The 22,702-nt window shown below is 39.5% G+C and overlaps 1 protein-coding gene across 6 annotated transcripts; it reads right to left on the reverse strand.

The window, feature by feature from the left end:
• Positions 1–69: 69 nt before the first annotated feature.
• On the reverse strand, positions 70–22,348 carry LOC120732592 (polycomb protein SCMH1). 6 transcript variants are annotated; one of them, XM_040030314.1, is made up of 17 exons: positions 22,223–22,348; positions 21,508–21,640; positions 19,927–19,995; positions 19,609–19,686; positions 19,204–19,274; positions 18,872–19,106; positions 17,087–17,175; positions 16,687–16,933; positions 8,871–9,115; positions 8,340–8,531; positions 7,000–7,126; positions 6,691–6,891; positions 6,214–6,384; positions 5,483–5,605; positions 3,189–3,320; positions 1,067–1,200; positions 70–920 (listed from the first exon to the last, which is right to left on the reverse strand). In XM_040030314.1, the coding sequence occupies exons 3-17, from the start codon at positions 19,949–19,951 to the stop codon at positions 801–803; spliced, it is 2,190 nt and encodes a 729-aa protein (XP_039886248.1). In that variant the 5' UTR covers positions 19,952–19,995; positions 21,508–21,640; positions 22,223–22,348; the 3' UTR covers positions 70–800. The 6 variants fall into 6 exon arrangements, with proteins under 6 accessions (XP_039886248.1, XP_039886252.1, XP_039886247.1 ...); XM_040030318.1 differs by having other exon boundaries at positions 16,687–16,930; positions 22,131–22,321; XM_040030313.1 differs by having other exon boundaries at positions 22,131–22,320.
• Positions 22,349–22,702: the final 354 nt, after the last annotated feature.

Here is a 22,702-nt window from a genome sequence, read left to right on the forward strand (position 1 = left end):
ACAGTTAATGCAGGATATATATAGGAATTTGTGACCAAACAAAACAAAACAAAACAAGAAAAAGGAGACTTGAATTATTATATATTTATTGAACAATGTTAAGCATGATAGGGCTCTCCATGTAGGAACTCTAATAATATAGTATAAAAAATTAAAAAAGTACAAATAACAAAGACAAGACAAGGCATTGTAAACAACATCCAGAATAAGAGAAAACCCCCATCTTGATGGCAGTTTTTCTCAGAATAAAGTTTTATAAAACACGTTTTTCTAATCATAATTATTACTGTTGTAGTTGCAAAATTATGCCTCAAACAGAGACTGATCGGAAGAAATCCCAACTATTGGGATGTAGCATTTCTTTTCTTCCTTTAGGGTTTTCTTTTTTTAGCGTATTCCAACACAAAACACTGAAAAAGTCCATATACTTGTATTCATGAAGTACAAAATATGAAATGTACAGATAAAATGTAACATAATAAAAGCAGGCCAAAAGGCCTTTTACAGTTAAAATGGCCACATATGATTCTTCAAGTTAGACTGAAATGCAAAACTGATGACAGACGAGTGGCCGATCCGACCCCTAACCCATGCTGCCTTAGGCCTGGATTGTGCTACACAAAATAAACATCCCTGACTGAATAAGGTCAGAACAAGGGCGTGTATACTGGATGGAGTACGGTGGAAGTTGCTACATGTAAATTGTCAGCATATGTCCATTATGAAGTGCATGATATACTGAACCTAGAACATGGAGGTGGCGATACAGTTAAGTCCTTCAGAAGGCTTGACTGATGTCGTCAAGCCCGTTTAAGCTTGTCAATGTGGAAGGTGAGTTTGAGGGCAGGGCCGAGCTTCAAACCCATGTATTTCATCATCATGTCGCTACGCAGCAACAGAAGGGCTTTCCCATCAATTTCCTGTAGCAGAGGAGTCAGAGGAAAAATAAACCTTTTTGTTTTTTCCTCTTTTAAACAGAGCTGCTCAAAAGTGATGAATAAAACTGACACGTTTGAAGCATTCACTATACATTTATTCATGAATGAATGAATGAATGGATACGTACATGTTTTCTAAAAAGGTCAGCATGTGGGGCCAGAACTGGGTCGATATCCCTGATATACTGCATGACTTCATCTACTGTCCACAGGTTGGGATCCTGACCGCTGGGCCTGGGGCTCTCACGGAAACTACCCGGACCTGGGAGCAAATGTGCAAATACAGATTTATAAGACAGTTATTCACTGAGTAGTTCATCTACATGTATTAGTCTGCAATAAAAAGCCCAAAAAAGCAAACATGTTTATCACTGTCCCAGTGCAGCGGTCTTTCGCACAGGCTCAACATCTGTTTTGACAATTGAGCTGAAATGATGGATCCTGAAAATGTAATGTACTCTTTTTTTGACAAAACTCTATTAAACTTTTTGCATTCGTGGGATTATAAATTTCAGTGTGTTTTTGGGCTACCACTACAAGGGTATTATTTTAACTCAAACACACAGGCTGCACAGGCAAACAGCAGTGAATGGAGTGTCACTGTCTACTACACATATTTCACCTACTATAAGATAACACTCAAATGCCACCATCTCTTCTTTCAACTGCTCCCTTTAGAGATCGCCACAGTGGATCCTCTGTATCACCTTATCCTTATTATCCTCCTCTGTCACACCAACCCTCTGCATGTCCTCCTTCACTATATCCACAAATCTTCTCTGTGGTCTTCCTGTTTTCCTCCTGCATGGCAGCTTCATATTCAGCATCCTTTCTCCTTTACATCAACTATCCCTCCTCTGCTCATCTCCAAAATATCTCAGTCTTGAGTCCCTTATCTCCTTACTGCTCAACCTGAGCTTCCCCTCTGATGTACTCCATTCTAACTCCCAATGAAAAACCTTCGCATCTTCAATTCTGCCACCTCCAGCTCTGTCCTCTCTTTTTGTTAGAGACTTCAAACTGCTATTAGCATTTGAATTGGGTCTTTCCAGTGAAATAAAAGTGGCATGAGTGGCACAGAGGGTAAGAAAATGCACTACTGATATCTGGCAAAGTAGCAATTTAGCCACTGAAGAGGCAGTTTCTGACCAAACTCTTCTCATGACCTCTTGAATGGAGATATACCATAGTGCAGCTCGTAGTGTAAGAGCAGCTTAAGTGCTTATTAAGGGCAAAATGCTGCTATATAAATACCACTGCAGTCACTCGTGTGTTTGGTTTCACTGATTGTCATTTTAAGGCAAATGTGAAGAGCCACTAATTACATGGCAGTGATGTAATTGCACCCGATCCTCCATCAATGATATACTCGCTCATCCAGCTCAGAGTCCCTTAGAACTCTCAGGTTAAGGTAACAAGTGAAGTGTTACGTTTTCTTGTCACTGTTTGGCTGTATTGGACAAACTAGTGAAAATTACAAAGATGACCTCGACTTGAGCACAGTTTTGATGAAGACTATTGGCGATCACTGTGTTTGACTGATGCTTCAGGACGAATACTGGTTCTTGTGAATTGTGAACTGACAGACAGACAATGAATGCCTCGGCATAATATGAGCTCATCTGTCATTTGGCAATATATGCTTTAAAAAACAAACAAACAACAAACTACAACATCAGAGGTCAAAGAACTACAATTGACTTCACTTCCTGTAATGCAGACACAAAAAAGGGGGTAGTTCTAAACAAGTTTTACAAGATCTGCAGCACATTTCTACTGCGCTGAAGACATTTATGTATGTGTAAGTAAAGATAAAGCAGAGAAAAATTTACATATGCACTATATGGATAACCTTGACCTTGAGAACCCATGCAATGAAGCTCTCGGTGCACTTTTTGTGCTGACATTAATGACAGAGGAGGTTTGGAACTCTGCATATAATTGACTGTTACACACATTGCTCCTAAGTCCTCAGTGATCCCGCTTGATAGCTTTACTTGTCCTGCCACTCTGAGGCTGTTCTTAAACATTTCACATTTTTTTTGCAATAACACCACTTACAACTGACAGAGGCATATCTAGCAGGGAGGCATCCTCTGACAGCACCACGCTTGAATTTAGTGAATAACCTTAGTTAAAACCAAACTTACTGGATTGCATGTCACTATATTAGCATTTGCAGAAGTAATACATTCACACTTACAGATTTGTGGAAGCTTTTCATAGATACAATGTTGTTTCTTTTCCTACCTGTAGAGTTGTTATGATGCAGCAGTTTGGAGGAGGACCTCGGGCCAGAAATAAGTCCTGTAGAGTTTTGGGAAAGGGGGCTCTTCTTTAAGTGCTCTGATGTGGCAACACTGTTCTCCATGAAGGACTCACCTGGGAACAAAGAACACAATTATACTAGTACCTAAAAAAAAAAAAAAAAAGCAAAATAACAAAGAGGTCCCACAGCTAAACATCCAATGTAGTAAAAAAAAGATAACAAGTAACAAAAAAAGAGGCCCAACTGACAGCGTATTTGTCAGACACACTGTGCTTCGCAGCGATTTTGCAGAACCCCTCAGAGAATACCACGGTGATTTAACAGGGTTATGGCATTCTGTAAAAGTATAAGGGCACTTTGAAGGGGATATTACCCCTTTTACACATATATCTTCCAATATTACATTAACTTAATTAAAATTTAAGGAAATGGAAAGATGATTAAATGATTAACCTCCTGCCCCAGAATTTAATAGCATTCGCTCTTGAGCTCTGTTTAACTACCTCCTTTTAAATGATTACAGAAAGCTTTACTAGACAAGTCAGAGCACCCAGTTATTACAATTAAAATGTTTGACAGAAATATGATGCCGGATTCCACTTTGAATAGCCTCTGATACTAAATGAGCGGAATCCTTTGATGTCAGCTTATTTCCAGTTATTTTTGCACACAAATAAAGAACAAAGAAAAATATGATTAAAGGCATTTTACAAAAGAGAAATTTACCAGAGGCAGAACATACACACAGTGATGTGAGAAAGAAAGTTTTTGTTAACACACACCTGAATGCTACAGACAAGCAAACTGCTAAAACTTCTGCCTTCTTGCTGATGATCAATAAATCAAAGGCATTTGATTAGCAACACTTGGCTGCTACTTAGCCTCTTAATTCCTACGGATGCAGTCAGGCTCTCCTCTGAAAAGGCTCCCTCTTTTAATACACAACTGTATTTGGTACCACCGTTTAGTAAGTTAAAATGTTCAACAAAGTGTGTGCCCACAATAAAAACAAATAGGTTCACAAATAATTTTTTACTGATCAATCCTCCAAAGAAACAGCCTAATTCTTAATTAGAGTGCAAACAACTCCAAAAAATGTGGTGCTAACATTTTAAAGCACGACTTTAAAGCCTAATATGGCTTTCTTCCCCCCTTTTTTCCTGAATGGTTGATACTACTTGTGTATCTATTATTTTCCTTAATTTCTGTTTGTCACCATGATGAATGCTAACATTAAACGTGGTCAAACGTGGCCATGGCTTCACTTTGAACACACTGTTTCACACAGTTTTTTTGCACTCTTTGATACTTGTGATGTCAAAGAGAGGAGATCTTAATAGCACACGGCTCTGGCTTACTGTACAGCAGCCCCATCGACCTGCTATTCAAACCTTTTATTTGTAAAAGGCAGCCGACTTACAGAAGAAATTTGACTTAAAGGGACACAAGCTACAAGGGCTTGTCTGAGATAGTGGATCAACTACAGAGCTGTACTAAGGGCCGGTATAGTCCAAATTCAAGAATAAAAGTATGGCGCAAATTAGCACGAGCCTCCTAAAGAGCAAGTAGATGAAAGTTAAATTATGCTTTTTGAGAAGCGATAAAAACATAATAATCTAATCTAAAATCATAATGATAAATCATTAATCATATATACACACACACACACACACACACACACACACACACACACGCTGCTGTGAGGAAGCATGCACACTTGGTACCTATGCAGTGTGGTGGTCATTATTTAATGATCAACTTTATGTCAGTTAAAATGCAGTGCACACTGCAAACACCTCTATGCCTTATAAAGATCTCTCTCTCTATCTTTTTAAGAGATATATAATATATACAATAATATATACAGTTTTGTAAACTACAAATTTACGTCACATTGTTCATTTCAGGTAGCTTTACATTCAGCACTGGCACATTTCACCATTTAAGCATTGAGTTATAATGGGAAGAAAAACTGACACAAGGGGGAGCACCAATATTACTTTACAACAGCCACACAGAAAAGAGATTTTTTTTTTTAACCAGCCTCGTGATCTGGTGATCAGCCAATGCCAGCCCAGTACTGAGCTGATCAGTTATTTTAAAATGCCATTTAATGATCTACCAATACATATGTCACCTGACTAATAATATCACAGACTTTCATGGATAGACTAATATATATATTTTCCCTAGCTCTAAATAAAAGCAAAACAAATTCTATATGAATGGTAGTATGAGTAATAAGAACAGATTATGAATGGATGAAACAGATTACCATCAGTGGAGTGCCGTGGGATTTTTGGCAGTTTAGGAGACAGAGGATTGGTGAAGTCCTGAAGGAACCGCTTTGTGCTTCGTACTGGGACCGCTTTCAGACTGTCTCCAAAACTTCTCCTCTCTAAAACAAGCACACATGGGTTAAAGAACAGCTGGAGGCTATTGTTCCATGTTAACTAAAAATCAAGAAGCTGGATGTGACAAAGATGCAAGTCAGTGTACCAGAACAGTGATATTTTAGATCTCTAACAATTACGCTGAATGTGTGTTACATAATTATCCTTCGTTTTAAGAAAAAAAAAAAAGAGAGCATATTTTAGGCCACATTGCCCAACCCTAGTTCTCTTCACTACCCCAGTCTTTGCAATTTCAACACATTACTTGCTTTCCACAATACAGCAAATAAGGATTCATTTTCTAGAAGCATATTGCCAACATCTCTGCATAAATAAGGCAGACACATAATAGTCTGCTGTTTTCTCTCACCTAAACCACTTAGAAAACGGTCTAAACCAGTTGTTTCCTACTAAGCTTAGCATGTTTTTCCACCTGACACAAGAGCCCAATGACTATTATAAAACTTTAGCTGCCTTTTCATTAAATGTAGCAAAAGTGAGCAGAGTCTTTGACACTGGTACTTTTCAATGTAAGAGCATGGTTCTAACAGCTATGTTAAAATAAATTAACACTGTACACGTGAACACAGAGTGGGCAAACAGCGACCCTGACCTGTAGTGTACGTGTGACTGTCGTAGTGAAGACCGCCTCTGGCTACAGGCTGGCTGCCAAACAAAGGATCGCAGTGCAGGTTGTGGCAAAGTTTTTCCAGGAAGCGGAGGACATAGGTGACACTGCTGACAGTTGGCAGGGTCAAGGTGTGCTGCTGCTGGTCAAAAAAGGCTGGAAAAGACATGGTGGATATTAATTCAGCTGCTTCATTCAAGTGTAATTCAATAAACAGGCTGTGTTACAGATGTGAGTGAGCTTTCATGAATAAACAAAATCCGACCCACACAATCTGTGTAACATAACTCAAACAACAACAATAGAATCAGCCAAGTGGTTTGTTTTATTTTTTCGTACTTTGTTGGTTCTTGATGTTCTCGTGGATAAGTGAGCATTGCCACAGTAAATTCATACGCACTAAATCAAAGAGAAGAAAGGGTGAAGAAAGTGAATTTGCTTTCAAATTAGACCAATGCCCACCTGAAATGACTTCTCCTCCTTGTCCAGATTTCAGGCAGGAGAAGACTGTGCCCTGGTTGTGAGCAGAGTCCACACAAGCTTGGACACACTGCTGAAGCACCGACGAGGCTCGGCCTGGCCCAAAGTGGTCTGGCAGCTGTTGGATACGCCGCTGGTCTAAATGGGGTCCCATCTTGCCGTACTTGTTTAGGTACACACAAACTAAAAGGCGAAAGGTATATGACCTTAAATGACACTGAAGGAAAAAGTTGATGCAAAAAAACCCAAAAAGCAATGTGCATTATGTGTAGGCCTGTGGACGCTGTGTACCTGTGGGAGCCTGTAGTGCAGAATTAGGGATGGTAGCGTTGTCCAGGGGCACAGTGCTGGTGTCAGGCTCTGGGGTACTGCTGGTGGGAGACGTGGGGACTGGATTAGGTACCACTCGTGGTTTTCTCTGTATGCAAATACACAAATTCAGAGCCATCAGTACATATATTTAGAAAAGCAAATAAAAGAACTGAGCTAAGTACATTTCTGTAAATGGTAATGGAAAACTAAACAAACATACAAATGGATACCAGCTCAGTCTATCTTACCCAAAAACAACTATATCGTTTATAAAGACATAAATATGATGAAACCAAGGCTTTTAAATTTTTTTATAGCATGTATGTTACAAATGAGCAGGCATGTTTAACTAGCTAGGAAACTTATGATAACAGAAACAGGAACGGGCTTTGTCAGATCAGAGGGTTAACTAAGGCTACGTTCACACTGCAGGTCTTAATGCTCAATTCCCATTTTTTGATCAAATCCGATTTTTTTGTCTGCTTGTTCACACTACAAATAAAATGCGACAGCAAACGCTCTCTAGTGTGAACGCTCAAAGCGGCCCGCATGCGCAAAAGAAGACGTCACACACAACGCGCTCTGTTTAGACCCAGAGCAAACAATATTGTTTGACTGATGGCCTTAATATAAAGACTTCAGACTTTAAGTTTCCCAATTTTTGCTATAAGTTATTTTGTTATTTACATGATAATGTAAATAACCTAATAATTATCCTTATTGCTGTTTTAGAGGAGCGGTGCTTCAAAGGATAGTTGCAGATTTCTGTCAGAATCTGCAGATTATACAGTACAAATAAAATGTTCATGTTTCTTCAACGTTGTCTTCCCAGCAGTTTCACTGGATGGCCAGGAAGCGTTCGCGATGTCTTCTCGGGCGCTTCTCCGGCGCTGATAATTGGCGTCTGTCTTGTGTCAGTGACGTAAAAGACGGATTTAATGCGACATGACCGTTCAAACAGCAGTCGCTTTCTAAAACATCGGATATGTATCGGATTCAGTACCACATCGGATTTGTGCCGTTCACACTGTCATACCATGATCGGATATGGGTCGCATAGGGTCAAAAAAATCGGATTTGATGCGCTTTCGCCTGCAGTGTGAACGTAGCCTAACAGGTTAGTTTCTGGCTAAATAACTTAATAATCCAAATATAGTCAAAAAACACTGGACAAGCCTCCAATGATTTGCGCTCCAAGAATTATACTGCAGAAGTTTCCCTTTTCACATTTTCATCAGCATTTCTCAAGCAGGCAGCTGTTTATGTGACATGAAGTTGTCTAATGACAGCTGTGGGGTTCTTTTGTACTGGACAGTTACCTTGCTGCCAGGTTTCGGCCCTCTTTTCTTTGGGATCTTGATAGGTTCTGCCTGAGTCTGACCCTGCTGCAAAGTTATCCTCTGCGCCCAGTTGGCGGGCAGTCTGCCCCTGGTTCGCCCTGGGCCTGTCACGGGCCGCCCTGGCCCAGCCATGGAATCCTCTAGCCAGCTAGCTCTCTTTGCCCACCCCAGCTGCAAAACAAAGAGCAAAGGACACACAGTCAAATAGGGATGCCTCTTTTTTAATAATGCCCCTCAAACACAAAACAACTAATCTAGGATGCCATTGTGACCAGTCTCATAGTTTAATGTAAAGGTTGGTTAAAAATTCACTTACCGTTACTTCTTTTATTAACAGGCTATAGAAATTCTTTCTACCACTTGGAATTGAATTGAAAGATTCAACAGCAACACGTTATCTCAGAAACACTGTCCCTGCTACACCGGACAGAAACTATTTGTATACTATATGTAAGTGTCATAACTGCTTCACTATCACACACAAGTAAAAAACTGTTTTTTCATGCCCACCTTACTGCCTGGTTTTGGTCCTCTCTTCTTGGGAATTTTGACGGGTTCCTGGACTTTTTCTGGCTGGATGCTCTGTGGTCCCAGTGTAGAGCCCTTCTGATTCCAGTGCCCTGTCACTTTGGTTTTCCTGCGGCCTGGCTTGCGTCCTCTCTGGCCTGGAGGCCTGCCCACCGTGGGGCTGGGATGCATGACTGGGCTCTCCACACTTCCGTCTGTCAATGCTCCAAGGCTTTTGGGCAGCACCACTGTAAGCGTAAAGAGAGAAAAGAAAATGGGAGAAGTTGAAAAGCTGCTTGGTATCGGCAGCAAAATTAATTAAGAGTTATTGCTCTGTGCCTCTCAGTTAGGTATTCACATCTTCCATATTCAGCCTACAATTTAGAAGTCTAAATCTAGAACGCCTTTTGTGGTTATGTTATGTGAACAACAAGGGCAACGTGTTCAGTCACAATCCTAAATCAACTTCACCAAACACCTGCTGTGCAATATGCACACAACATTGCCACATTGCAGAATGAGTCATGTGCTTGATGCATTCAAGTAGCCTTTGTGCTGTTAGCTGCAATGTCCTCACATGCTTCAAATTGAAGCCAAATAAGAAGCTGGCTGAGTCACGCACAGACATTAAGTACTCTCTGTGCATGGGAAGGTACTTGGTTTTCTGATCTCTACTCTAAGACTTTCTGAAAAGCTAAAGGTAAAGCGTGTTATCTTCAATGGATGACAAAATCCAGATTGATTACAACATCTGAACTTCTCTCAGTGGCACTAAAGCCAAGAAGATCAAACTTTCTTAGCAACAAAATAGTTCTTTCTCAAACTATGTCCTTCAGTTATAAGCCCAAGGACACCACAGTGCAGTTCTCACACTCAAGCACTTTTTACAGTCTTAGGGAACAGGTAGCGAGCAAAAAAAAAAAGAAGAAAAAGAGAAGAGTGGTCGCATCAAAAAGTTCCCTTTTTAAGACTGAATTTAAACTTTCAGTCATTTTTTCCACACACAAACAAAATCAGAAAACTCAAAACTGCTGAGAAACTGACAGCAATTTGACTTTGCACTCTTTTCCAGTACGGCATCACCACTGAGTGGTAACCAAGCCTCTAATAACATTAAGCCACAGAAGAAGGAATACACACTCTTTTTGTTTGGTGCTCAAGGGCTGAGAAATTATTTTTGAACTGACTAATAAACAATCTACCAAAGATCCGGCTCATTCTTTGATCATGCCATAACTCTAAACCAAGTTCAATAAAATTCAGTGTGGCAGATTGCATAATTGTGTTGAAAGCCAAACAGAGACTTATTTTTAAATTTACATTTATTTTATATAAAGTATTTCCTGGGAAAATAACCAAGTCTGTGGATATGTTTAATAAAAGTGCTAATTCTGTTTATTAAACAAAATTAATTTTCATTTCATTGGTGTAGTGGAGTAGTATTTGATATGCCTCAAAATCTGATCAGATACGAATGATCTCTTTAGGCAGATCCCACTAAAAGTACAGGCAAGTAAAGTATATGCATCAATTTGGTGTTACATCATATATAACATAATGAAATCACACAATCAGGCGTTATCTTTGTAAACTGTTATCCACTGTACCCCGCAAAATGAAGATCAAGAAAAAGCAAAAGAAAGACTAAAAGCTATCAGGTAGCAACTGAAAGAAGAAAAATAAGCAGTTGTTAAAGACAGAGGTTACGAAAGTTGGTTACCTCTTCTTCTACCTTTAAGACTCTGCTGGCCAGAAAAAAAACAAGAAGCAACATAGAAAAAGCACAAGAATTAAAACGCAAATGAAGAAGCAAGCTGCTGCAAAAATGTATCTCCAGAATATGAACACACGGCCCTTCACTCCTGAATGTGAAGCACTTCTGAAATCACGTAATCCCCAGAGAACAGGCGCATGTTAAAAACATTAACAGAGGGCCTCTACTAAATACAAGAAAACAACCAAGCAATCCGTGTACTTTACATAAGCCATTACAGCTGGCAAAACTTCAAGAATGTGTGCATGCAAAAACAACCGCACAGAAAAACAGAGCCACAGTATAGTCGGAATATCTGGCTTCATATGCACCTGCGATTTAAAACACGCTTTCACACACACTGCACAACCTAAAGTGCGCTGGTATTCATCCTGGATCAGCTGGGGACAGATTTACGAGAGGAGCGGCCACATTCATTAACACAGGTCTTGGCCAGCGGGGCTGTATTTATTAAACACGTTCACACAAACAGACCAATCAATGCAACACACAGTCTGCAGGCTACTGCTACGTTTCACAGAGAAGTCACAGAGAAGCTAAAGAGAAAAAAAGGAGGGAAGGAAAACAAACAAAAAAACAAGACAGCTGATTGATCCTAAACAGATTGAACAAATCCTAGATAATATGTTTAACGGTGTAAAGAGATTGAGGTTACAATCAATTGCACTGCTTGTAAATACAGCCAAGCAAGCGCTTAACAAGCAAACCCTTGTTTTTTTTCTTTATCCCATGAGTGCACTGAGTTCACCGAGTTCATAAAGCCACCACTACCAGCTTCATATTACAGCAACATAACTTCTCAAGCGCTTTTGAACTAATGCTCTATGGCTGCATTTCAGTAATTTCATTCATTTACTCACCGTCTGTCTCAAACGAAAGTCAAAAGTGTCTGATTGTCAGCACAGCTGTCCTCAAATTCACCCTCTCCTCCTGCCCTGTCCTCCTCTCCCACTCTTCCTCTGACTCCTCCTTTTCTCCCTTTTTCCTCCCTTCTCTTCTTTTCTCCTCCCACATCTACTGACAATGTAAACAATCCACTTTTCACAGCATATGTCTGTCCTTTCTCTTGATTTCTGCCTCTTTAATCTTTCCAAGGTGTCTAATCAGACTTCGACAGCCAGTGTGCCAATGAGAGGCCTGTGGAGGGGCACACAGACTCATTTCACTCGCGTCATGCCCTGATTCTGCTAACTGGGCAAGTGCCAGGCCTACATAAAACACTAGCAGGCTACAAAGACATATCCTCCATTTCCCTCCCTCAATCGGCTCCTTCACATATTGTGGATTCTACACACGAGGACAGCTGACCCTGTGGCTGATAACCCTTGTAAGCCACTTCTACCTTCTGTGGTTCTTCTGTAACACATTTCCAGCTTTGAGTCTGGCTTTTATTCCTGATGTTAAACAAGTTAAGACAGCTACAATGTCTGAAATATAACTGCTTTACAAGAGCAATGATTTTTTACCACAAGTCACAAAGGAAGCAATATATCACAAAGAACTGCTGCATTGTAAACAGTCTTCTAAAAGAGAAGTAAAAACCGCAGGCACGCCTACTTCAACATTTACAAACCAAACTGAATACAAATGGACACTGAGAGCCAACTTTGCACTTAAAAAACCCCATGCAAATAGGAAGGAAATTTTTAACAACACTTTAACCATATGCAGTGTAAATGTGGACATACAGCAGATGGACAAAATAAAAGCAGAAATCTCATAGTGTAGTAAAATCTAATCCATGAGTCAGGAATAAATAATGCCTTTATCAGGAGTTATAATTTTTTTTCCAGACTTAGCAACAGATGTGTTGATGAACTAAGTTGATATCCATACAATTTCTGCACATAAAAAAAACTTTTAAAGTAAAATAATGCAATTTGAACACCCAGCCGTGATTATTTTCATTTTATTTTGGAATTACAATTTTGGTGTTACAATGCAAAGATAACCAGGATGACAGAGAAAGAACCTCTAAGGAAGTAAAAGCCGTTTTTGGAGTAGAGCCGGCAAAAGCTTTGTCTGCCGTCATTCTCCAAAGCTTCTGTGCAATCCCTAGAGGCCCCATCTGTACCCATCAACCTCACATGCACCAGGTAGGGACTAGCAGTTGCTCTTGCATGACAAGCTTTGCAGTCAAAAACACCCTTTAGTCCAGGACCAGGGTTGCCCATTCGATAACTAATTTTAATCTTGATTGTGACGTTAGCTTCCCACGTGTAAATGGACATTAACCAAGAAAGAAAGCAGCAAATGCTGTACAACACAACTATATTATTCAACCACCTGAAAACAAGACAAACTGCAGTATAATTAATGCATGAAGGACTAGAGAAACAATGCAATGATTATTAAAATCAATCATCCAACATCAGACAGCACATGCGTACTAGGTGTCACTAAGATGCACTAGAATCACTGACACAGTCTCCAAAGATATGTGTCCAAAATATGTGGAGAGTATAGAAAGGTTTCAGGAAAATAGTCAAATTACTGGACAAAAGATATATTATCAAAGTGAAAATACCTGCATTATGTGCAAAACATTACAGGGGAAATTTAGAGGAACACAAGGCTACTGAGTACTATGAGTTTTATTCACATCCATTTTGTAGATACAATGAAAGGAGTGATAGACTTTATATTTAGTTTCTAGGAAGTGCACTTTGATCAGGTAAAAAAAAAAAAAAACCCAGAACCTATTTCAAAACCTTATTTAATTAAAATTAAATAATTTAATCTGCAACCCTACAGGAAATGATACTAGAAAATAGGGCTGGGCGATATGGCCTAAAATCCATATCGCGATATAAGTTGAAGCACGTGCGGTAACGATATATATCGCGATATATTCGTTTCTTCTGTATAACGTATTTTCCACACTATAAGGCACACTTAAAATCCTTTAATTTTCTCAAAAATCGAGAGTGTGCCTTATGTATTAATTTTGGTTGTGCTTACTGACCTCGAACCGATTTTGGCTGCAGAAATCTGTTAAAAATGTTTTAGTACAACTTTGGTAAGCTGCACTGCTTGATGGATTGTCAGAGCATTACGGCTGCCGTAGTGAGGAGTTTCACGGAGTAATCTGGGTCCAAAACTCCGTCCACACAGGTCCCAAAGTCAAACGAACAATCAGAGTTAAAAACAGTCTAAATTCTTTCACCTTTAATAAAATCATCAGCATTGCTGCTTTACCAAGTGTAATAATTAAGTTTAACATCCAATCATCCATGAAAACAGAAGTTATTAAATTTAACGGAGTTACAAGTTAACAGGAAGTTAGCTCGCTAGTTTCCACCTAAACATGACATACCATGTTCTGACTGAGAGATTTTTGAAACTAATTAAAACGTACAGCTCTGCTATCACTTCCAACATAAATGAAGACAGAAAACTAAACAGCAGTGGCGTTTGCAGGGTTACTGAAGTTGGACTACCTGGTATATAATGTTGTGCTACGTGATTGCTAGCGACACAGCTATGTTAGCATAACATTAGCACAGTGAAGCTGGAGGATGAACGTCAACTTTTTTTCCACTCGATAAAAGTTAACGTGAGGGATTCTGGTGGTCAGGGACAAATGCAATCGCATAGCAGGGTGCTATACACGGGCCAAACTTCAGTCAGGAGAACAACTGAGAATAATAGGTTAGTTATTAATATACTGCAACAACATGGGAACAGAGCAGCTGCGAGAGAATTCAACATTAATAAATCAATGTTACGGAAGTGGAGGAAGCGCAGTTTTTGGCTTTCCCCATATTTCAAAAGTGCTTCATCTCTTTGCTATGACTGTCGCCCGCCATAATTTGCAGATGATAATGGTTGTAGCCGCTGCGATGCTTTCGACCAAAACAGGCACAGCTTGATGACATCATCAACATGCACTATCGCGGTAGAATCTCTATCTCTATCGTTGGCCAAATTTATATAGTTTCTATCGTATATCGTTTATATCGCCCACCCCTACTAGAAAATAGGAATTTTAAATATCACATTATAGCTTGCATCCAAATTTCATGTCCCATTTGAGTGCTGATCTCACTTTTATATTTCACATCTACCTTTCTTTCAGGTTAAACCCCAAAATGCACTATTTTCACTGTGCCACAAACTTAAGGTACACTTAAAAACAACAAAGAAAACAAAATGAATATATACAAAATACAATATTATTTCCTAAATAATAACTAAATAATACCCAGAGAGTGAGCTGCCTTGGCGGAGGATTGCACTCTCAAAGTGTTGCTTTTTTTTTTTTTTTAAATTTCTTCTAATAGCTGCACTTATTTATATGAATGAGCAGGACCAAATTTTTTTAATTAATGCAACAAAGTTTACATTAGCAGCAATGCATGACAGCATGAATGTGAAGGCAGTGTTATATTTGCATGAAATTGCTATAAAACATTTCTGTCAAAAAAAAAATATTAATGAATTACTGTAATTTTAATATCACAGGGATTGCTGTTTTAGTCATAATTGCGCAGTTCTAGCCATGAATCCGATATAGTGTATTTTATCATCAATAAAACTGTTTTTTTAAAATATCTTGCTGTATTTTGTATTAGTTCATACTCAAGTTTTAAAAAACCAAACATTAAAGCTCTTCTGTTATACCTGTATGCAAAAAATACACTGCACCCCAAAGATTTCATAGTTCAGCAATACTGATCAATCTAATAAACTTAAACCTGCACCGTCCTCCCTATTCTGGTATTTTAAAGAGTACTTAGAGGAAATATTAAACAACCTAACTAATAGGGTTGCCAACTCCCAGCAAAAAAATAGGGAACCACCCCCCCCACCACCCTCCGCCTCGTGATGCTTAATTGACGTAATCGACTTTAATTTAATGCAGGTTGGAAAAAAATTGCACAGAAAACAATTATTTTTCTACAATAATTAAATAGATTCAACATCTTTCTTCAACAGAATTGCAGACTGCACAGATGGTAACTTCTCAAAAGAAACAGTACTATAACTTACTAGGGTATATTAGATTTAATAGTTACTATATACAGTAATGGACTTCTATACATTTTACATCAGATGAAAACTTTGGTTGTAAGATTCAGATAATTATTTATTAAAATCTAGACATTTTAAATGAGAATAAGAAAGAAAAGTATTTCTTTGTGCCCCCCCTTTTTCCCTGTTAATGCCCTACCTGGCCCCCTGGCAAAACTTTGCTAGACACGCCCCTGCACAGTTACCAGCTGTCAGCTGGTGTAGAAATGATCACGGGGGAGAAAGTAATATTAAATAAATTCTAACAACAGCTTATCAAACTTAAACGTGCTGCTGTTGTTTACCCCCTGGTTTTCTCTTTCTGGCACAAAGTGGGCGATAAACAAACAAGAGAGATGGGACTTGCGACAGAAAAGCCGATCAGCTGATCATTGATCAGTTTCATGATTGAAGTAGCAACAGGAGAGGGAGATGGAGGGGGAGAGAATGAGAGACAGTCGCTCCATATATCGGTTGTTAAGCTTAACGTGGGAATGCTTTACAAACATTCAGAGATGAACTTACAAGCTTGCTTTACTTCTCTGGGATAACTTTCTCGGAGATGGTTTGGTAGCGAGGCTCCAAATGCTCAACCAGATCGCTGACAGGTCTCGCACGCCACAGCCGCCCTATCACGTGACGCATACTGCTCCGACGTGCTAAGGTCACGAGCTGGGTTTTGTGAGGCGCTTTTGTGATATTTAATGGATCGGATTACATTTTTTATTTCTCTCTGATATCCGATCCAGTAATTTAGGTCAGTATCAGACCGATACCGATACGTAATATCGGATCGGTCCATCCCTAATAGATACCATTAGTTATTTTCAATGATGGAACACTTGCTCAGGATAGAGATAACTCAAGCTCTGATCACCGTTTTAGAAGATCACCAATATTATAGTACATGCCAAACTTTAAATCCACTATACTGCAGCAGAAATAGAAAGAAGACTTAGACGCAAAATACAGAGAAAGTCAAACTCAAGTTATATACACTCTTAGGCATCACCGTATTTATGAGGTTCATACCTTTCGTGCCAGGTGGCTGAAGATTGTCTCCAGTGAGGGAGCACCAGCCAACAGGGAAGATGTCCCTTGAGTCATAGCGGCAGTAGTAATCAAAGGCTCCTCGCCAGCCATCAAAGGTGACCAGCACCTCAACACCACGCAATGCACCTACTGTCGCTGGGCAGATAAAGTGGGGATTTTTCCGGTCTACAGCCTCCAGCTTCATCCCCACTTGGAAGGAGTTCTGCTCTGGGGCGGGAGGCTCCTGCTGGGGAATATGGAGTGAAAGAAAAGGGTCAGATATGGTAGTTATCAAACAGTCAAACCGTGTGATAGATGTTCTTATTGTGTCATACATCAGAAGAGTTGGCCATCTTTGTGAATGCTGAGCTTTTTGAGCTTGTGAGCCTTGTACAGGTACCTTGTGAAAGATGCGAGAGGGAGCCATCTCTGCTCCATTTAGTGTTTTCAGAAGGAACATGGGCCAGGAGGACGCATTGAGTCGAAAACCTGAATAAGGACAGAAATATTCTCATTACGACACCAGCTTCAAAATGAAAAGGTTGAATCACCATGAATCAAACAATGAATCATGAAATTATTAATTAAATTAAGCAAGAGTGAAAAGAATCATTCATTATGATCAAGGATAATCACTACGAAAGTAGTAGGCAGTGTTAATTTTGACAGCAAATTTTGATTCAGTTTTAGTCATGGTCTTTCAACTAAAACGTCATTTAGTTTTGGTCCTATTTATGCATCTAAAGTCATTTAGTTTAAGTCAACCACGTATTAAAAGAGTACCATAGACTAAATCTGAAGTTGGTTCAGTTGACTAAAATATAAAGTGTAAAAGTTTGCCATGTTCTTAACCGCTCAAAGTTGCTCCACACACTGATTTTTAAAGGAGAATTTAAAAAAGTAAACTGTTTTACTCCTCTCTTCCTTCCTCACTTTGACATTTTGTTTCTTTCATGAGAATCATGGAGCACGGGATTCTCCCCAACCACCCACCCACCCACCCACACGTCTGGGTTTGCTATCCTCGGGACATCCCATATGCACAATGCTTTCCCTAGCTGCTTACCATAACCCTAACCAACAAAAATGAATGCCTAACCCTTACCCTAAACTTAACCATAACCCAAATGTAACCCTGACACTAAAACCACATTTTGAGTGTGAAAAATGCCTGTAATCCCGTAGGGACCTGGATTTTGGTCCACATGAGGGCTGTTGGTCCCCACCAGTATAGTAAATTTCAGATTTCGGTCCGCACCAAGACAGTAAGAACCCGCACACCAGACCTCTGCCCACTAATACTGCCTACGGTATTAGTCCCTGTCCTCTTCCTATGTTTCCACTGACACACACTGTTGGCACACTGTGGCGAGATACGCATAACAAAGTCTCTCTTTATTAAATTGGCAAAGAGTGTCGTAGTGCTTTTGGAGTTCTTGAATGTGTGTGGGTTAGGGTTCAGGATTAAGAAAGAGAGAGACAGACAGACAGACAGACAGACACACACACACACACACACACACAAACACACACACAAGCCCGTTCAGCTTTCTTAGTGAGGACCTTCATTGACATAATGGTTTCCCTAGCCTCTTACACTAACCCTAACCATTAAAAATGAATGCCTAACCCTAACCCTTACTCTAAACCCAACCATACCCTAATTGTAATCCTGACACTAAAACCACATTTTGAGCCTCAAAAAGGCCTTCAAACTTGTGAGGACTGGTGAATGTGTCCTCACAAGTGACTGTTGGTTCTCACAAGTACAGTAGAATGCAGATTTCGGTCCTCACAAAGGTAGCTAGACAGGAAAATCTAGAATCTAGATCGAATCAGAAGAAAATCACTTCTGATTGGATCACTTCCAAACTAGTCCCGCCTATCTACACATCTTAATTAGCCCTGATTGGATCTTGTCTCTTGTCTCTCCAAAGTGTCAATACATGTCATCATAGTTTTGGTCCTCATGCATTAGTTTTTATTTAGTTATCTTCTTGTTTTGGGGGGAAAAAACAGTCACTGATGAAAACTGTCTCTAAGCTCTTTTTAATTCATCATAATTCGACTCCATTTCTGCTCTGTCACTTTCTCAGAGCAGAGATAACAGTAGAGTTTGTGAAGTTAATTCATGACTGTGTGAAAATGCAAAGATGCTCATGTGTGGTTGTGCTTGTGTCCTCACCAAGTGGTGGCTGCAGCATGCCTCCGTTTTTTTCACAGCTGCCGATAGGCTGGATCTCTGAGGAATCCACCAGGCGCCAGAAGTCGTTTTTGTTGTCAGACCCATCCAAGCGCAGCCGCAGCCGCGAACCCGTCAAACCCACCACTGTGGCGATGCAGGTAGACGTGGTGTTTCGCGGGTCCTGAGCCTCCAGTTTCATGCCTGCCTTGAACTCGTTTACGGGAGGTGTTAGGCTCTGGACAGTGATGATAGTAAAAATATGGAGAAAAAAAAGAAAAAGGAATGAAGACCTATAAAAATGACACTTTGCAATCAGCCATGAATCTACATACCTGTCTGAAACATGAGGCAGGGGCAGCAATAGTGTCTGTCTCTTTCAGGTATTTCTCCCAACTGAAGTGCCCTGCAGAATAACAGGAAACTTTAATACATCTTTTTCCAGTCACGCACACTGCCACATTTGTTACATTGTATGTACAAGATTTACATTTTTACCTTGACAAAACACACAAAAGAAATCTCTCTCTCTCTCTCTCTCTCTCTCTCTCTATATATATATATATATATATATATATATATATATATATATATATATATATTTTTTTTTTTTTTTAAAATATGTATTTATGTAACAAATTGTCTGAATAGTTAATAAAAATACTGGAAAAAAAACAGTGTCACATTGTTTTTGCTTACATTTGGTGAACAATTACTTCATCTACCATTGCGTTATATACCTTGGTACTGTGAGGGCACGCGGGAAGGCCGTCCACTCCTAGCATGCTTAATCCTTCGGGCATCTTTCCACTCTATCGCTAGAAGAGCCAAGAAAGGCAAGAAAATCCTTTAACTATGGATAATCTTCTCATCAGTCAACACGTTGCAATACCTGGCAAAAATCATTGCTCCAGGCAATGTCGGGAATTAGAGGACTATTACAACATAACATACATTTTCAGGGCATAAAAGATGACACGCTACATATTTCTAGCTTCACCTACAATCTAGAAATAATACAACATGTTAAAAATATATTAATCATAAAACAAACTCACCTTTTTGTGGTACAGGTTTCCTCATGCTCCAACAATACTGACCAACTAACAAAACAAAAGTGGCCTCCACTGTAAAGGCAATAAAACACACAAAAACTGAGTTAAAGCTTAGTCACGCATGTTTGTGGCAATTTTTTCCTTTATCAATTTAAAAATAGAGTCACATTCGAAACATTAACACACACACACACACACACACACACACAAAATGTCACCTTGAAGTCTGGAGACAGTTGGGCATAAATCAGTTAACATGATGCTTTTGATACAACACTGCAGCATCAAACTTCAGTAAATCCATTTACACACGTTGGATTTGAAATTTTCAGCCAGTTTAAATGGAAGTGTGTTATTCTAGTGTCTTTACCTCACAAAAGAAACACCTTGAGGCAAGTGAACTAGTTTACAAGCACTGTGAAAAAATATATTGTTTTTAACCTGTTAAGTTGTGTTTCATTTTCTCAAGTGCAACATTTTGTTTCTGAAATGACCAGAAATAAACAGGAAATTCCGGGATTTCTCTTCAGTAAGGAAAAACAGATTTGTAGCCTTTACTGCGCAACACTCTATTAAGCATAGACATTCCACAAAAAACTAAATTATACTAACAGATGGCGGAATAGTTCTAAAATCATAGATAATTAAGGCCATCAAAATGCACAACTCTTAATTTACATCACTGACAAAGAACCAATCACACTAATATATTCTATAATATATTCTTGAGGCCAAAGGCTCAGCTACTACATATAAAATGTACTATTGTTATTCAAAGGCAACAGAGAACTGGAGACTTTACTAAAGCTCACTTGTCTTCTCAGGGGTTCATCACAAAGATCAAAAGTGCACTGCATGTGGACTTGTGGAGTTTTTCACATGTTACACATACATTGTGAGATCATAATGAATAACTTTCTTGAGATATTGACTGCTTATGTAAGAGATTTATCCCAAAAAAATGACACCGGTCTCTCAGTTAAAGCAGCAGAAATAGCACCCAGGAATGACTTTCTATTCAACTTTGATCAAATAATTTAATAATTAATATAAAAAAAAAAAAACTAGTATTGATTACAGAAAATTGGTTTATTGCCCATAATATAACGCATACTGTCTTGAATGCTCATGAATGTCTCGCCGTCTGTCAGCAGGCCAAGGTTACGGCAAGAGCAACATGTTTTAAGGCTCAGTGACCCCTGTTACCTAACCCCGGCTCACAAACACTACAAACCAGACACAACACACAGGTCAGCAGGTCAACGGATATAAACAAGTGCTTCAAGTGGCTGCTTCTGCAGTTTCCCCACACCCCACTGCGACATTTATTACCACAAAGTAATCAAACAAGGCCGATATTTAAGTAGTTTTAGCCAGAAATGTGAGGACGTTAGTAACAGTCGCAACGCAGATGTTAACCATCTGCCAAACATTTGAATTTGCTGAGGAAAAATATTCCCGCTTTATTATGAGGGCTGTTATAAATTAACCGAGCTTGCGTGGAAAATGTAAAAGAGCAAAGGCAGAGCATCCACAGTGTCGCTTAAACCAGTTATGGGCTGTTCATATTATAAACGCGCCTACCTTATAACTTCATAACCGTTTTGCTGCGTTTCTCCTTATCGGATGAGCTCCTTTTCAATAGAAGTGCGCCTTTTTCCGCCGCCAAAGGGGGGACGGCTCCCAAATTAAAGCGACCGGCTCCCTGTTTTTCGGGCTGAAAAAAGTGACAGGAGGACTGGCATCAGTGATCGGCAGCGGCACATCCCTCCTGTTGCAAACTCCAGGGAGTAACAGTTGTTTCACACATAAATGGAGCTACTAACTTTATATTCAGAAACAAAACATCACCGGCTACGTTGGAGAAATTTACTGAGCTTCATTCAAAACACAAAGCCAGCACATGGGACCCTCTTCCCCGCCCTCTCCTACGCTTTATTTCCATGAATACTCATTTACATGACAGAAGCGTTAACTGTATTAATCAGGAGTTTAACAGCAACCCCTGCTGCACAAACCTCTCCAAACACCACTGAATGAAAGTCAAACATGCATGAAGCCAGTGCAGACATCTCATCCAGCAGGCTATGCTACGCACGGCTTCACAGACATGCCCACGGATTTAGCGTGCTAGCTTAGCATGCTAGGTGGCACGCTAGTTCGCCGACCTGATTATAAATATTAGCATTAGCAAAACGGGAGCGTACCAGCACTGTGAGGTTAGTTAGCGGTCATTTCGGCTCAGCGCTGAAGTCGAGCCTTAACGGAGATGCCGCTCGGTGTATCCGAGGATGTTTACCTTGCTTTGTAACGTGTGTATTTGTTTCTAGCGCTTTTGTGGGTCCGCCATTTTTTCCCTACACGATGAGGAGGGGTGTTTTGCCAACATTTCTTGTCTGGCAGACAGTCCGGCAGACGGGCAAGTCGAGCTAATGATGGGGAAACGGCACAACAGTGACCCCTAGCGGCAAAAGCTGGTATTTTTTTTTAAATGCAGTGAAAAGGTTTTATAATAATAATAATAATAATAATAATAATAATAATAATTATTATTATTATTATTATTATTATTATTATTTTACATACTTATATGTTGCAGATCATCAAACCGATTTCACTCAAATAGAACCTGTCGCATAAAGTGAACTAGGCTTAAAGGTTGCACAAAGTAACACATCATGCTACAATCTTAATAAAACAGTTGCAAAACAAAGTCACTGCTCATCTATCAGTCTGGAAAGGGTTTTAAATATATTTCCAAGGCTTTGGGATTCCAGCA

This window comes from Simochromis diagramma, unplaced genomic scaffold (genome assembly GCF_900408965.1).
Source record: "Simochromis diagramma unplaced genomic scaffold, fSimDia1.1 OVJJ01000361.1, whole genome shotgun sequence".
In the NCBI taxonomy this organism is placed as follows: Eukaryota; Metazoa; Chordata; class Actinopteri; order Cichliformes; family Cichlidae; genus Simochromis; species Simochromis diagramma.